Source organism: Pristiophorus japonicus, chromosome 10, assembly GCF_044704955.1.
Source record: "Pristiophorus japonicus isolate sPriJap1 chromosome 10, sPriJap1.hap1, whole genome shotgun sequence".
Classification (NCBI taxonomy): Eukaryota; Metazoa; Chordata; class Chondrichthyes; family Pristiophoridae; genus Pristiophorus; species Pristiophorus japonicus.
The window spans coordinates 41,941,690-41,957,122 of NC_091986.1; the positions used below are offsets into that span (position 1 = coordinate 41,941,690).

Here is a 15,433-nt window from a genome sequence, read left to right on the forward strand (position 1 = left end):
GTGGTGGTTTTCCAACGCAACCAAAATTCTGCTCCCTGCCCTGTCGCCAGCACAAGTCTTAAATGCCACATATCTAAATTTGATGGTGACACATTGATAGCGGCGGCAGTGTAGATGGAAGCATAACATTACACAGAGATATCGGCAGATTAAGTGAATGGACAAAACTGTGGCAAATGGATTTCAATGTAGGCAAATGTTAGGTCATCACTTTGGACCTAAAAAGGATAGAGCAGGGTACTTTCTAAATGGTGAAAAGCTCAAACCAGTGGAGGTCCAGGTACATAGATCATTAAAATGTCATGAACAGGTACAGAAAATAATCAAAAAGGCTAATGGGATGCTGGTCTTTATATCTGGAGGACTAGAGTACAAGGGGGTAGAGGTTATACTGCAGCTATACAAAGCCCTGGTAAGATCACACCTGGAGTACTGTGAGCAATTCTGGGCACCACACCTTAGGAAGGATATATTGGTTTTGGAGGGAATGCAGCGTAGGTTTACCAGAATGATATCCGGACTCCAAGGGTTAAATTACGAGGCGAGATTACACAAATTAGGGTTGTATTCCCGAGAATTTGGAAGGTTAAGGGATGATCTAATCGAACTTTTCAAGACATTAAGGGGAACAGATAGGGTAGATAGAGAGAAACTATTTCTGCTGGCTGGGGAGTCCAGGACTAGGGGGAATAGTCTAAAAATTAAGAGTCAGACCTTTCAGGAGTGAAATTAGGAAACACTTCTACACACACAGGTTGGTAGAAGTTTGAAACTCTCTTCCACAAACGGCAATTGATGCTAGATCAATTGTTAATTTTAAATCAGAGATTGATAGCTTTCTGTTAACCAAAGGTATTAAGGGATGTGGCCCATATGGAGTTAGATCGCAGGTCAGCCATGATCTCATTGAATGGCGGAACAGGCTCGAGGTTTAAAATCATCGGGGCAATATTTTCCATTTTCTTTCAACGCTTATATTTATTAGTTATAAAAACGTGGGAGATGGTGTAAAAAGCCTGTTTGACCGGGTGGGTCGGGAAGTCATGTGATGAAATCTGTCCAATCAGAGCTGTCTACTCTCACTCCCAACCACGTACCTTTGTCCTGAGTTTGTGCAAGGTGCGATGGAAAGGCAAGTTCTTTATTTCTTTTACTCTCCCTCTCTCTCTTTTCTCTGGTTGCAGAGTTCAACGCTGTGAGCCCTGCTACCCTAGGCCTGCCACCATCTGCCACCTGGTAATTCCGGGGAAGGGCAGGACCGGACAGGATGACAATGGGTCATTAGTCCAGGTCTCGCACTCCCGCCGGCATTTCCGTGTGGCGGGCGGGGAAGGCCAGACACCAAGGGGTGGGGGGAAAGGAAGAGAAATTTAGTTTTGGGGCACGAATGCAGCAGTTGGCCTTGTCACCCAATTTTAACTCCCTTTTTTTCACCTCTTTTTGGGCAGGAACAGCAAGTTAGTCTGGTGTGTGTCCTTGTTCCAGGGACGAGGGACTTCAGTTATGTGGATAGATTGGAGAAGCTGGGGTTGTTCTCCTTAGAGCAGAAAAAGTTGAGAGGAGATTTGATAGAGGTGTTCAAAATCATGAGGGGTCTGGATGGAGTAGATAGAGAGAAACTGTTCCCATTGGAGGAAGGGTTGAGAACCAGAGCACACAGATTGAAGGTGATTGGCAGAAGAAGAACCAAAGGCGACATGAGGAAAAAAATGTATGCAGCAAGTGGTTAGGATCTGGAGTGCACTGCCTGAGAGAGTGGTAGAGGCAGATTCAATCGTGATTTTCAAAAGGGAATTGGTTAAGTACCTGAAGAAAAGAAATTGCAGGGCTACGGGGAAAGGCGGGGGAGTGGGACTAGCTGAGCTGCTTTTGCAGAGAGCCGGCACAGGCTCAATGGGCCGAATGGCCTCCTTCCGTGCTGTAACCATTCTCTGATTCTACAAAGAACTATTTAAAAATCAAGGATTTAATCATCTTATGGACTTTAAGAATGGAATCTATGAGGGCCACAAGAAACATTATTTGTCGCACTTTTGAATTCAAATAGAATTCTTAGAATGTTACAAGAAACAGGCCATTCGGCCTAACTGGTCCGTGCCGGGGTTTATGCTCCACTTGAGCCTCCTCCCACCCCTCTTCATCTCACCCTATCTATATATTCTTTCATTCCTTTCTCCCTCATGTACTTATCTAGCTTCCCCTTAAATGTATCTATACTATTCGCTTCAATCACTCCCTGTGGTAGCGAGTTCCACATTCTCACCACTCTCTGGGTAAAGAAGTTTCTCCTGAATTCCCTATTGGATTTATTAGTGACTATCTTATATTGGTGGCCCCTAGTTCTGGTCTCCCCAGCAAATGTAATCAGTCCTATTGCCTGGCTCAAAAGGGTTTTCCTATTATAAGATGTGGGGAGCATCGTTGGGAAGCCTCACCGCGAAGCTCAACAGGAAACCCAACATTAGTGCCATTGCTCAATGCAGAGCTATACGTGTACAAGCGAGCCGACACCTGGAAACCAAAAGACAGACTAACAATTTCAGTGGGATCCTTCATCAGGACCAGCTGCTCATTTCTGGCGGGCTTTTTTTTCTTTCTATTTCAGATTTCCTGCACTCGCTACTTCTCATTTTAACTCTGGATAAGATTCCTTCCAATTCTAGCGCTATTCGTTTGACATGAAGACTCCATGCATTTAACAGGTTTTATCTTTTCCTTTTTAGATTGAAGAAAGTGAAGATGAATGGTCAGTCCCTCACTGTTTCACTCTCAATGCACAACGGCAGTCCATTGTCGTAGCTGCCAGGTAGGGTTTAGCTTCCTTCAGGTTATATTCTTGAAGTATATTTGGATTTGCAGAAGGCATTCGATAAGGTGCCACACAAGAGGTTATGAAACAAAATTCGGACTCATGGGATTGAGGGTAATATACTAGCATGGATTGAGATTGATTAATGGACAGAAAACAGAGAATAGAAATAAACGGGTCATTTTTGGGTTGGCAGGCTGTAACTAGTGGGGTGCTGCACGGATCTGTGCTTGGGCCTCAATGATTTGGATGAGGGGACCAAATATAATATATCCAAGTTTGCTGATGATATAAAGCTATGTGGGAATGTAAATTGCGAGGAGGATGCAAAGAGACTTCAACGGGATATAAACAGTCTAAGTGTGTGGGCAAGACCATGGCAAATGGAATATACTGTGGAGAAATATGAAGTTACCCACTTTGGTAGAAAAAATAGAAAAGCAGTGTCTTTGGGGAAAATAACTCCCATTCGTGTGTTAACCATCTTTTGTCCAGGTGCCATTTTTTTTTCTAAACCCGTGTGAGTACACTTTGCTTTGAAAACCCCCAAATTCATATTGACCTCATATTGCTGCAACAGGAGTTTGTTTTCATGCGCCCCGGTTATCCCGCGCCCGGTTATCCCGCGCCCAGAAATACAACCCTAATTTGTGTAATCTCTCCTCGTAATTTAACCTTTGGAGTCCAGGTATCATTCTCGTAAATCTACGTATCATGTTGCCAGATGTATGCAGGAAGTCTATTTAATAATTAATTTTTTTTTTTAAATCCCCGCAATTTTCTTTCCATACCCTCTTCGGTCCTTAAAATAAAGACCTATGCTAGGTTGCTGTTGCATAAGCACCAGGTACCCTCTTGAGCCATGCCCTTGCTCATAAGTGAGCTGAGACAAGTCTGTGTTTTTAACCATAGGGGTACGGTAGCCGAGTGGTTATGTTACTGGACCAGTAATCCAGAGGCCTGGAATAATAATCCGGGGATGTGAGTTCAAATCCTACCACTGGGGATTTAAATTCAGTCACTTAATAAATCTGGAATTAAAAAGCTAGTAGCAATACTGGTGACCATATCTGGTTCATGAATGCCCTTTAAGGAAGGAAATCTGCTGTCACTACCCAGCCTGGCCTATAAGTGACTCCAGACCCAGAGCAATGTGGTCGACTCTTAATTACCCTTTGGCCTAGCAAGCCACACTGTCCAGGCACCTTCACCACACAGACTGCAGCGGTTCAAGAAGGTGGCTCACCACCACCTTCTCAAGGGCAATTTGGGATGGGCAATCCGGCACACATCCCATGAAGGAATACATTTTTTTCAAACTTCACAACTGAGCTCAATGAATGAAAGGTAAGTCATAATGCAAGGTATATGCAGTTTGCAGTTGTTATGGGTTAACATGTGACTGACGTAGCGATATTCCAAAATTGTGACACAGGAAGTAAAGTATTTAATGGACAGGAAGAGCAAGCTATCCACAAGACTTTGTGATCACCAGTCGTAGTTTGCATGTTGTAGTGTATGCACCTGAGAGTATGCCCACAGGTTTGTGAGTGGCTTAGCCAGTCACGCTATGAATTCTTAACCAAATACCTTACACACTTGATTTGAATAAAATTGTACGTCTAACTTTTTTCCATCAGTGCACGGGTAGAGATGGACAAATGGATTGAGGATTTGCAAATGGCTATTGATCTCTCCCAGCAATGCAATGGATCAGCCAGTGAACTGATGACTCCCAGCCCTAGTGATGGACTCAATAGTAAGTGAATTCTATGCTAAAACCAATTCTTAGGCTTGGCTACTATATGTTTTTTTGAGCTACAGTGTTCACTAGTCCAGGTTTTTCATTGGACTTCACTGAAATCTACAATAAAATTAGAGCCCCCATTTTTGAATCTCTGATTTGGACACATTTATTGAATTTCTTTTGAAGAGGCCACCATTGGCAGACGAACCAACGTCATAATCACAGCGCCTGAGAACATCGTGTGCAATATAATGATCTCTGAATGACACAGAATTATGTAATTTGGGGCTAGTATGTGAAAACATGACAAGGTTCGGGAAATGCCTCTCTGTAAATACAATGCCCCTTTGAAAAGTTTTATGCACTCTTTTCGTCCTTCAGCCATCTTAATTGATTCTGAGTCTGCGAAAAAAAGACACTATTGACTGGCTTCTTAGTAGGATAATGACTGCTTGGGAACATGATCCCAAATCCAAGTCCCAGGCGAGTAGGCCTGCGTGCGGAGGTCAGACTTCAGTTTCTTGCTGATTTGCTGTACCAAGTGTGCGGTTGTTCCTCTCGCCTTTGCCCCGTGCCTCCGAGATTCTCCTGCACATGATTACCAGTCAAGGCTACCTACCTTGTTTTAGAGTTCTCTCACGAGTTCGTGAATGATATGCCCATTTTACCATCTGCCACATTAGAAAGAGTCTTTTTTTTGTTGTACTAAACAATGGTGAGGAACAGAACATTTGACCATTTTTGACACACAGTGTTCGGAAGATAGGAACAGGAGGAGGCCATTCAGCTCCTCGAGCCTGTTCCGCCATTCGATTAGGCGGACTATCTTAACTCCATCTACCCGCCTTGGTTCTGTAACCTGTAATACCCTTACCCAACAAAAATCTATCAAACTCAGTTTTGAAATTTTCAATTGACCCCCAGCATCCACAGCTTTTGGTGGCGAGGGAGTTACGGATTTCCCCCACCCTCTGTGTGAAGAAATGCTTCCTGACGTCACCCCTGAACGGAATGGCTCTAATTTTAAGATTATGCCCCCTTGTTCTGGACTCACCCCATCAGAGGAAATAATATCTCTCCATCGACCCTATCAACTCCTTTAATCATCTTAAACATGTGAGTAAGATCACCACTTAATCTTCTACACTCAAAGGAGTAAAAGTCCTGTCAACCTGTCCCCATAAATTAACTCTTCAACATCAAATAATTTTTGGTCGCTTATTGCTCCCTCTACTCCGCCACAACCTTAACTCTCCTACAAACGAAAAATTGTGCATGCCGTGAATGGGATAGAGTGCCACAGGAAAAACAATGACCCTTGTACATGGTATTATGCACCACCATGCTCTCCTGACCACCACAGAAGGCAATAAATAATACACTGTTGACCATTTCTAAGACCCATGGCCAATAAAGGGAAAAATACCCTGGAAAATTCCTCTCCGACCCCCCTTCAGGTGATGGAAACCAGTCCAGGGGATCACATGGGCCAAGTGTTATCTGTACAGTCACTGAGCTTCTACATAATGTCATCTCTGCTCCCGGCCAGGAAACGATCCAGCTCCCTCTTGAAGGCAAAGTAATGAGTCGGCACCCAGCATACCATGGTCAATTACTTGGGAGCAGGGGGAAGGATGTTTAACACTGATCCATCATTAACTCCATCCCCAACCATCACACATGTTTTTAATGCCATGTAGATAGTTATGCAGTTTGATAAAATAAGTCAAATTTCATTTTTTTTTAAATAAAGATTCAATCTCCTGCTTTGAAGCCATTCAATTAGTTTCAAATTTCAGCCTCGAATGTGGGTGCAATCTCAAACTACTAATGGACGCTGAAACCCAGAATATCTTTGCTCACACTGTAACTGAGCAAACTGGGCTGCTGTATCTTCCTGTTGAATTTTACCTTTTGCGATGCGGTCTCCCCAAGATCCTTTAACTGTTTTTTCTGATCTTAATGTCTCTCGTTGATTTAGATGGAAGCTTACCTAGAAGTTGACAGTGTTGCTGGATTATTATAAAGTTTTAAAGGACTTTTCAATCAATTCTTTAGAATCGTCCGATGAGACATCTGTAGAGCAGGAATCTGAAGATGATCTAAGTGCCTCAAGGACCTCTCTTGAGAGACAATCGCCCCATCGTGGCAATACCACAATGCACGTCTGCTGGCACAGAAACACCAGTGTCTCAATGGTGGATTATAGTATTGCTGTGGAGGTACAAGCCATCTCAAGATAAAAGTGTACATCTGAATCTCTTGACAATGTGACACCTGCAGATTTGAAAACAAAATTCAATGAATTCCATGACCATTAAAATAAATCTTGTATCCAACTCCATACTTTCAAAATTCTGACAAGCAATGAGATCCAGGGCAAAAGCACTGGGCAGGAAATTCGATTTAATAAGAGGCGTTCAAAAATTATGAAGGATTTTGATAGGGAGAAACTGAAACAGAAGGGCTGGTATCCAGAGGACACAGATTTAAGATAACGGAATAACTATTTATACTAACATAGAAACATAGAAAATAGGTGCAGGAGCAGGCCATTCAGCCCTTCTATCCTGCACCGCCATTCAATGAGTTCATGGCTGAACATGAAACTTCAGTCTCCCTTCTGCGCATGGGTCTCCTGATGCATGCGCAGAATCGAGAGTTAGGACAAATATCACTGACTCCGCTCCCCCCTCCCCACAGCGCAATTTACCCTAACCCTTTTCTGCGCATGCGTCCAACACCACGTTGCCTCCACTGAGCAGCCGAATGGATCCGCCAAGCCCCGAGCTTCCCACAATGCCGGGGAGAGCGGCTGGCAGACGGGGAGGGTGAGACGCAGGCAGTCAAGGAGAGAGAGCTTGTGGGGAGTGGGGCAGAGAGAGAGAGAGAGCTTGGGGGGAGTGGGGCAGAGAGAGAGAGAGCTTGGGGGGGGGGGCTGAAGAGAGAGAGAGAGCTTGAGGGGGGAAGAGAGAGAGCTTGAGGGGGGGATAGAGAGCATGGAGGAGAGAGAACTTGGGGGGTGGGGAAGAGAGAGCTTGGGGGTGGGAGGGAGAGAGAGAGCCTGGGGCAGAGGGGTGGGGGGGAAGAGAGAGATACAGGTGGGGGGAGGAGATCGGAGGGGAGAGAGGGAACTCAGAGAAGACGGATCACGTTCTTCCTATCCCCTGGTGCATGCAAGCTCAGTGCGTATGTTACAAGGGACATTGTTGTGGTGGATGAAATCCAGAAGTCACGACACTGTCACTATTCACTTCATACCCAATAAACCCGTTAACAATCTGCACTTAATGCCCCATCTGTTGGGGGGGGGGGTGGGTAAGGTTGGGCTTGGGTAAGGGTCTTGAGCTGGCGGAGGGTTTGCTGGGGTAAAGGTCTTCAGCTGGCGGAGAGATGCACTTACGCTGGGGTAATGGACTTGGGCTGTGGGAGGCAGCACATGTGCTGGGGTAAGTGTCTTCGGCTGGGGGAGCGATGCACTTATGCTGCTAGGGTAATAGACTTTGGCTGGAACTTGATGGCTTTTGGGGAGATCTATCCTCTGTGGCTTCTGAAGTCAAAATGGATCGAATTACAAATTGGAAATTCATTCAGAACTTGGGATGGGTGGTATGATAATTGGCAAAAGAACCAGGGGTGGAAATGAAGAGAAATGTTTTTTCACGCAGTGAGTTATGATCTGTAATGCGCTGCCTGAAAGGACGGTGGAAGCAGATTCAATAGTAACTTTCAAAAGGGAATTGAATAAATACTTGAAAAGGAAAAATGTGCAGGGCTATGGGGAAAGAGCAGAGGGAGTGGGACTAATTGAATAGCTCTTTCACAGAGCCAGCACAGGCACGATGGGCCGAATGGCCTCCTTCTGTGCTGTTCGATTCTATGAAATTCCTCAGAGCTCCTGTTTATGCCGCAATTCTGACGAAGTGATGCCGGTGGAGTGGGAGCAGCTCGGAGGAATTTCCCAGCCATCTTGAGCCTAAACTTTGTATCGTGTTGTTCAAAATAAAATGTCTCCTTTCGCTTTGTGCTAATTGTCTCCTCGAGCTAATGGTGTCATGGGTTGACCAGGCAACACAAGGAGTGTGGCTTGCAATCAACTCATGATACATGAACAACGATGACACAAATGTTGTCAATAGAATTGAAGATCCATGTATAAAATTTCAAACTTTATAAAAACACAATGCCGCTGAGAGGTCCATTACTTGTCAGATTTTTAAAGCAGTTATTAACTTGGATTTGAAATATACTTTATTGCCAGGATTCAGTGTGACATAGAGCTTGGGGAGTTTTTAAACAATCAGGAGTAGATTTAGAAAAAATAAATCATGAATTTGGGTTGTAACAGTGGATATATGGTATGATGTGGTTTTCAATTTGCTTAGTACTAATAATGTAAGTTGTCTAATACCATTGGGACTTAAATGTGTGTAGAGGGAGAGGAGGCTAAAATTAAGGGTTTGGAGCATTTTGTAACAATTTGGAAAAACTCCAAAATCTTAATGAGAGGCAAGAATGCATCCAATATACCTGAGCTGTTTTTGTTTCATAATACAATGTATGTGCTACACAAAGCCAATGTAAAGTCATTCCCTAATCCACTGTGCCCAACTCTAATAACCAATGGCCCAGTAATCAAAAATATTCCCAGCACGGGGAATAATGAATAAGTTGGAAGAACTCCCTTGTCTCTCTGCCTGTCTGAAGAATCCTGTTTTTTGTGGAATTCAAGTCGTAACTTGTAATAACGTAACGTGTTTTCCCTTCTTTGGGAAAACCTTCTCTGGCTTTCTGGAAACACACTGGTGTATGTCCTTTGTGTCACATCTTATTTGTTCTTCCCACACATTAGCAAAGTAATTCTCTCTGCTAAATGTCTGAAACTAATGAACTCTCTGATATCATGGCACCTCCTCCACAGTATTTCACCACACCTGTTTCTGTTCTTCTTTGGGCTGAACCAATGTTATTTTAAGAATAGCATGACTTATTTGTTAAACTGAGAGCATGCTACTTTCAGGCTAGATTCATTTAAAGGTTAACCAAACCGACTGATAAATTAATGAGTTTTTAAAATACTTATTCCCTATTTAATTCTGAATGTTTCTCCATTTGTTTTCAATTCATCATTGAAGTGCCGTAACCTACAGGGCTATGGAAGTGGTATTAGGCTAGATAACTCTTGCTCAACTGGCGCAGACACGATGGGCCGAATGGCCACCTTCTGTGCCATAAATTTCTATGATTCTACGATTGCAGGGCAACTTTCTTAGGTCAATAAGGTCAAGGCGGACTCTGATCTCATGTGTAACCCTCCCTTTAAATGTAACTCTTCCATGTCCGAATGGATATAAAAGCAATATCTTGGGCATTCCTGCTGCCTGCTGTGTTTGGGGGCGAGAAATTACTGTTTCAACAGAGGCAATGTTTAACACATTCTTTTCACATTCCTCTGTCCACTATTTTAATAGCGATGTTAGCCCATTTTAAACGGTGGCTAAAGGAATACGTTAGGTATTCGCTTGCTGATGTAGAAGGCTGAGGGGTGACCTGATAGAGGGCTTTAAAATTATGATCAGGTAGACATAGAGAATATGTTTCCACTTGTGGGAGAGACCAGAACTAGGGGCCATCAATATAAGATAGTCACTAATAAATCCAATGGGGAATTCAGGAGAAACTTCTTTGCCCAGAGAGTGGTGAGAATGTGGAACTCGCTACCACAGGGGGTGGTTGAGGCGAATAGCATAGATGCCTTTAAGGGGAAGCTGGATAAACACATGAGGGAGAAAGGAATAGACAGTTATGTTGATGGGGTGAGATGAAGAGGGTTCGGAGGAGGCTCGTGTGGAGCATAAACACCGGCATGGAGCAGTTGGGCCGAATGGCCTGTTGCTGTGCTTTATGCTTTATGTTGACAGTGATATCTAGCCTTGTGCATGTCACAGATCTGGCAGCCACGTTCCACACCACTAATAATTAATGAAATGGGCAGGTTGCTTTGGTTTTTTAAAAAAGAAATCGCATAGATTCTGGTTGAAATCTTGTAACAAGTCCTTAAAATAAAATTGGTTTGGCTCCTTTTTAAAGCATTTTATTTTCCAGGCATCCTGTCAAGATCTAACCCTTGTTCTTGCTGCACAGATGGACATATTTTTGTGCATATTACAACTAGGGTTGCCAACTCTGGTTGGCCCTATTCCTGGAGGTCTCATCGCATGACCTCCTGTCTACTGCCGCTCCCCCCCCTCCCACCATTGGTCAGTCAACACATCGTCGAGGCACCCTGCCTTCCCACGGCCAATTGAAATGCGAACGTTACGCAATTGGATGATTCTCAATTTCAGCCAAACAGCCCTTTATTCCCCATGTCCAATGTTTCTTTTCACGGAACTAACAAGTGAAAGTGTTCGCAGGAACATTAAAAAAACCCACTGTCTTTTAATGTCCTGACGATTTCTATCCTGGGTTTTTGCTGGCAGCAGTGCCCCCAGAGATCAATTGTGATTCCTGGAGACTCCAGGACAATCCTGGAGAGTTGGCAACCCTAAATTCAACTCATTTACTAAGCTTGTTCGTCCTTCCTTTTACTCCCTGCATAGTTTACAGTCTGTCTCTGTCTTCTCTCCCTTTGTTCTTGTTGCCTTGCTGGTGTGCTGGAAGAAGTCTCCACTGTTAGTGACTCTGCCTCACTCCCCTCTGGACAGACCAATAATCAACGGCCTCTTGCCATATCTCATGTCTGCTGGTATCGAATGCAGAGTCTCTCCTTTTATGATTTCGTCAGGATTATCGAGGTAACAGTACGATAAAAAAAATAAACCGACCAACTACCAAGGCACTTGGTTTTAGCAAACAAGGCAGTATTTAAATTGCGAAACCTTTGTTTTGCTGGCTTTCCATTGGTTGGCGTAACAGTTGGTTCTGTCAAAACTGGAGGCTCAATTACATAGTCAAGCTGAAATTAAATTGACTAATTATTTTTGGGGCTTGAACAAGAGGCAGGATATCTGTCCATGGACATATGAGGAATTTAAATTTAGTTGTGTCTCATTAAAGGAAAACAGCAGTTTATTTTGTGGACTGTGATACCATTTTTCTGATGTCTGTTTCATTTACCTGTTTGACTTCAAACTATAGCACGAGGAATCTCACTGACTTGAGAATGTGACACTTCTCATTGAAAAATCAATTTATTATATTTTTCTGGGTCAGTTTGAATTATTTTCACAAACATGTTTAACACTTCCACCTATAGTAGTTACAAATTGCAATAATGTGAAATTTTAAAATGTTATGTGCCCTATTACGTAGTATGGACATATTTAAACTAACATACCACAATATATGGACTTGCAGTATCTTATATGAGAAAACTGGACAGCTTCATATGTATTCCACTGCTTGACTGACTTCTGGCAAACAACATATTTTCCGTGATGGAACAACATAATCTAGTTGAGTTTTTTTTGTTAAGTTAGATGTTGTGAGATCACAGAATGATACAGCACAGAAGGAGGCCATTCGGCCCATCGTGCTTGTGACGGCTCTCTGAAAGAGCTATCCAATTAGTCCCACTCCTCCTGCTCTTTCCCCATAGCCCTGCCCGTTTTTTTTCATTTTTTAAGTATTTATCTAACTCCCTTTTGAAAGTTATTATTGAAACTGCTTCCACCACCCTTTCAGGCAGCGCATTCCAGATCATCATAACTCACTACGTAAGACAAAAAATTCTCCTCATCTCCCCTCTGGTTCTTTTGCCGATTGCCTTAAATCTGTGTCTTCTGGTTACTGACCCAGCCGCCAGTGGAAACAGTTTCTCCCCATCTAACCTATCAAAACCCCTCATAATTTTGAACATCTCGATCCAATCTCTCCTTATCCTTCGCTGTTCTAAGGAGAACGATCCCAGTGGAATAATATATATTTTTTTCCTTTTGTGTTCACTCCCATCCTCCTTTGTCAGCTGTCTCCTTACACTCAATTTCCTCAATTTGGTTACTCACTGCTAGTGACGCTGAGAGGTGAACAAGCAAGCTTAACCATTCTCCTTCCACCCGATATGGAAACGCCAGGCCTCCATTCACTTGCTTCCCACTGACGGTATGGCTAAAAAAAAAAGGAGCTTGCAGTGTGGTTCAGTGTTCAAATGTGTACTGAAGACTGTTACATAAGAACATAAAATAATAGGAACAGGAGTAGGCCATTTGGCCCCTTGAGCCTGCTCCACATTCAATAAGATCATGGCTGATCTGATAGTAGCCTTAACTCCACTTTCTTGCCTGTTCCCCATAACCCTTCACTCCCCTGTAGTTCAAGTATCTGTCTATCTCAGTCTTGCATATATTCAATGGATCCGCTCCCACAGTTCTCTGGAGTAGATAATTCCAAAGATTCATGACCATCTGAGAGAAGAAATTCCTCCTCATCTCCATTTTAAATGGACGGTCCCCTTATTCTGTTCTCTTACAGCTGTAACTCTAGCATAAGTGTGAAGTGGTTTTGCTTCATCATTGAAGCTTCAGCCTTAATCCAGATTAGGGTCGCCAACTCCGGCTGTGCATATTCCTGAAGATTTTAGCAGATGTCCCCAACCAGCGCCTCTGCCCCCATCCCTGCTCCCACTCCCAACCTTTGATGGCCTGACATGTTCATCCTCACGAGATACCGCCTTAACATGCCAATCGGAAAGTATAAAAAATATTTTTTAATTCATTCTCGGGATGTGGGTGTCGCTGGCATGGCCAGCATTTATTGCCCATCCCTAGCTGCCCTTGAGAAGGTGATGGTGAGCTGCCTTCTTGAACCACTGCAGTCCGTGTGCTAAAGGTGCTCCCACAGTGCTGTTAGGGAGGGAGTTCCAAGATTTTGACCCAGCGACAATGAAGGAACAGCTGATATATTTCCAAGTCAGGATGATGTGACTTGGAGGTGGTGGGGTTCCCCTGCTCCTGCTGCCCTTGCCATTCTCGGTGGTACAGGTCGCGGGTTTGGGAGATGCTGCCAAAGAAGCCTTGGTGAGTTGCTGCAGTGCATCTTCATTACCCAATTTGATGGTTGTTGACTGTCAGTCAAACAGCCTTTAACCCCCATGTCCAATACTTTTATGACTAGCAAACAAAAGTGTTCAAAAAATTATTTTAAAAACGCAATTTTTTTTTAAAAGCCCCTGTGATTTTTCTCCCGGGTTTTACTCGCAGCAGTGTCCTGAAGATTCGCCTTTAATTCCTGGAGACTCTAGGGCAATCCTGGAGGGTTGGCAACACTAAACCAGAGTTGGTGCCTGCCCCAACCCTAGACAAAATGCTCTAGACTTGAGTCCAGTTAGGTTGGATTTAAACTATGCAAATTTAGTGTTGTTGTCAAACCATAACCGACTCACAGCAATGCAAAATTTACAGTGTAATTCCACTCCGAACTACAGTCACAAAAACAAAGCAATAAAATTGCTCTTCCACAGATGTAACTTCTTGTCCCTTTCTGTGGGGTGTCTCACATAATACTTTACAATGCCAGTAACTTTTAGTGACTGTCAATTAAATAAGTTCACTTTATTTAAATACTGGCAAAATAATACCCAAATGTAGTTCAACAGGAAAGGTGTCATCTGATATCTATGTATGTATAGATAGTGTAGATATGTTTGATAAGGTAAATGTAGAGAGGATGTTTCCACTTGTGAGGAAATCCAAAACTAAGGTCAATCAATATAAGATAGTCACTAATAAATGCAAACGGGAATTAGGAAGAAACTTCTTTACCCAATGAGTGGTGAGAATGTGGAACTTGCTACCACAGGGAGTGGTTGAGGCGAATAGCATAGATGCATTTAAGGGGAAGCTAGATAAGTGCATGAGGGAGAAAGGAATAGAAGGATATGCTGATAGGGTGAGATGAAGAGGGGTGGGAGGAGGCTCGTGTGGAGCATAAACACCGGCACGAACCAGTTGGGCCGAACGGCCTGTTTCTGTGCTGTAATTTCTGTGTAATACATTCCAGTGGCAATCACTGGATGGCGATCAGAAATGGGATCCCTAGTTAGTTTTGCACCTCCTCAGCCCAGAAGTCCAATTGTAGCTACCCTGATTGAGATTTGTTTACTTGACAAAGCTTGGAATCCTCTCGTCTTCACTGTGCAGTTCTACACCAAAAAATCTGAGCCATCATTGGAACTGTAGGTCAAGTCTTTAAACCATAAAGGAGGTCAACCACAGTTCCAAAGATGGGGGGAAAATAAATGAAAAATGTAAGCGAAAAATTGCAAACTATTTGAGGGCCAAGTGGAATCTCAATCAGAAAATATGACTGGGTTTCTGTAACTTGAATCCAGTTGAGTTAGCCAGAACAAGAATATAATTTGAGCATTTTAAACCCAAGTAACTTGAAGCAGAACTTACTGCATGTCATGAAGTAAAATAGGACTGGATACATCAACAATATAGAAAGGATGATGTGCAAAGGAGCTAGGCTTAAAAGTACAGAGTGACTGCTGCCAACGAGCAGACCCTGCACAGAAGTGTATGGCGCATTCATCTAGAACCGGAAGCATGATGTTTCTGGGTTCGTTTTACATGAGCCCACCCCCACCCCGGCACTTTTCCCCAGAGCCCAGTCCCTCCCCATCATTGTAAACATTTTATTTAACGAGCCTGAAGTGTGCATGTGCAGAATACTTCTACACAACTTGCTGTTCGTTGGCAGCAGTTGCATCCTTAAAAGTAAACATGGTGTAGCATCTGAAATAATGAAAAATAAGCATATATAATCAGATAGTTTGTGATTCGCTTGTAAAGAAAGCCTCGTGGGACACGTTTAGCAGTTATCTCTAACTTTAGTTCCGTGTTTTTTAATGAATAAACTCATGACTGCAAATAATG

General features: G+C 43.2%; 1 protein-coding gene across 2 annotated transcripts in view; it reads left to right on the plus strand.

The window, feature by feature from the left end:
- Nucleotides 1-15,433, plus strand: part of farp1 (FERM, RhoGEF (ARHGEF) and pleckstrin domain protein 1 (chondrocyte-derived)) — a 478,172-nt gene that overhangs the window by 440,285 nt on the left and 22,454 nt on the right. For both annotated transcript variants that reach the window (XM_070891767.1, XM_070891768.1), the window contains exons 22-24: nucleotides 2,724-2,806; nucleotides 4,450-4,568; nucleotides 6,615-6,778. In XM_070891767.1, coding sequence (XP_070747868.1) covers nucleotides 2,724-2,806; nucleotides 4,450-4,568; nucleotides 6,615-6,778 — 366 coding nt within the window. The remainder of the gene's footprint in view (nucleotides 1-2,723; nucleotides 2,807-4,449; nucleotides 4,569-6,614; nucleotides 6,779-15,433) is intronic.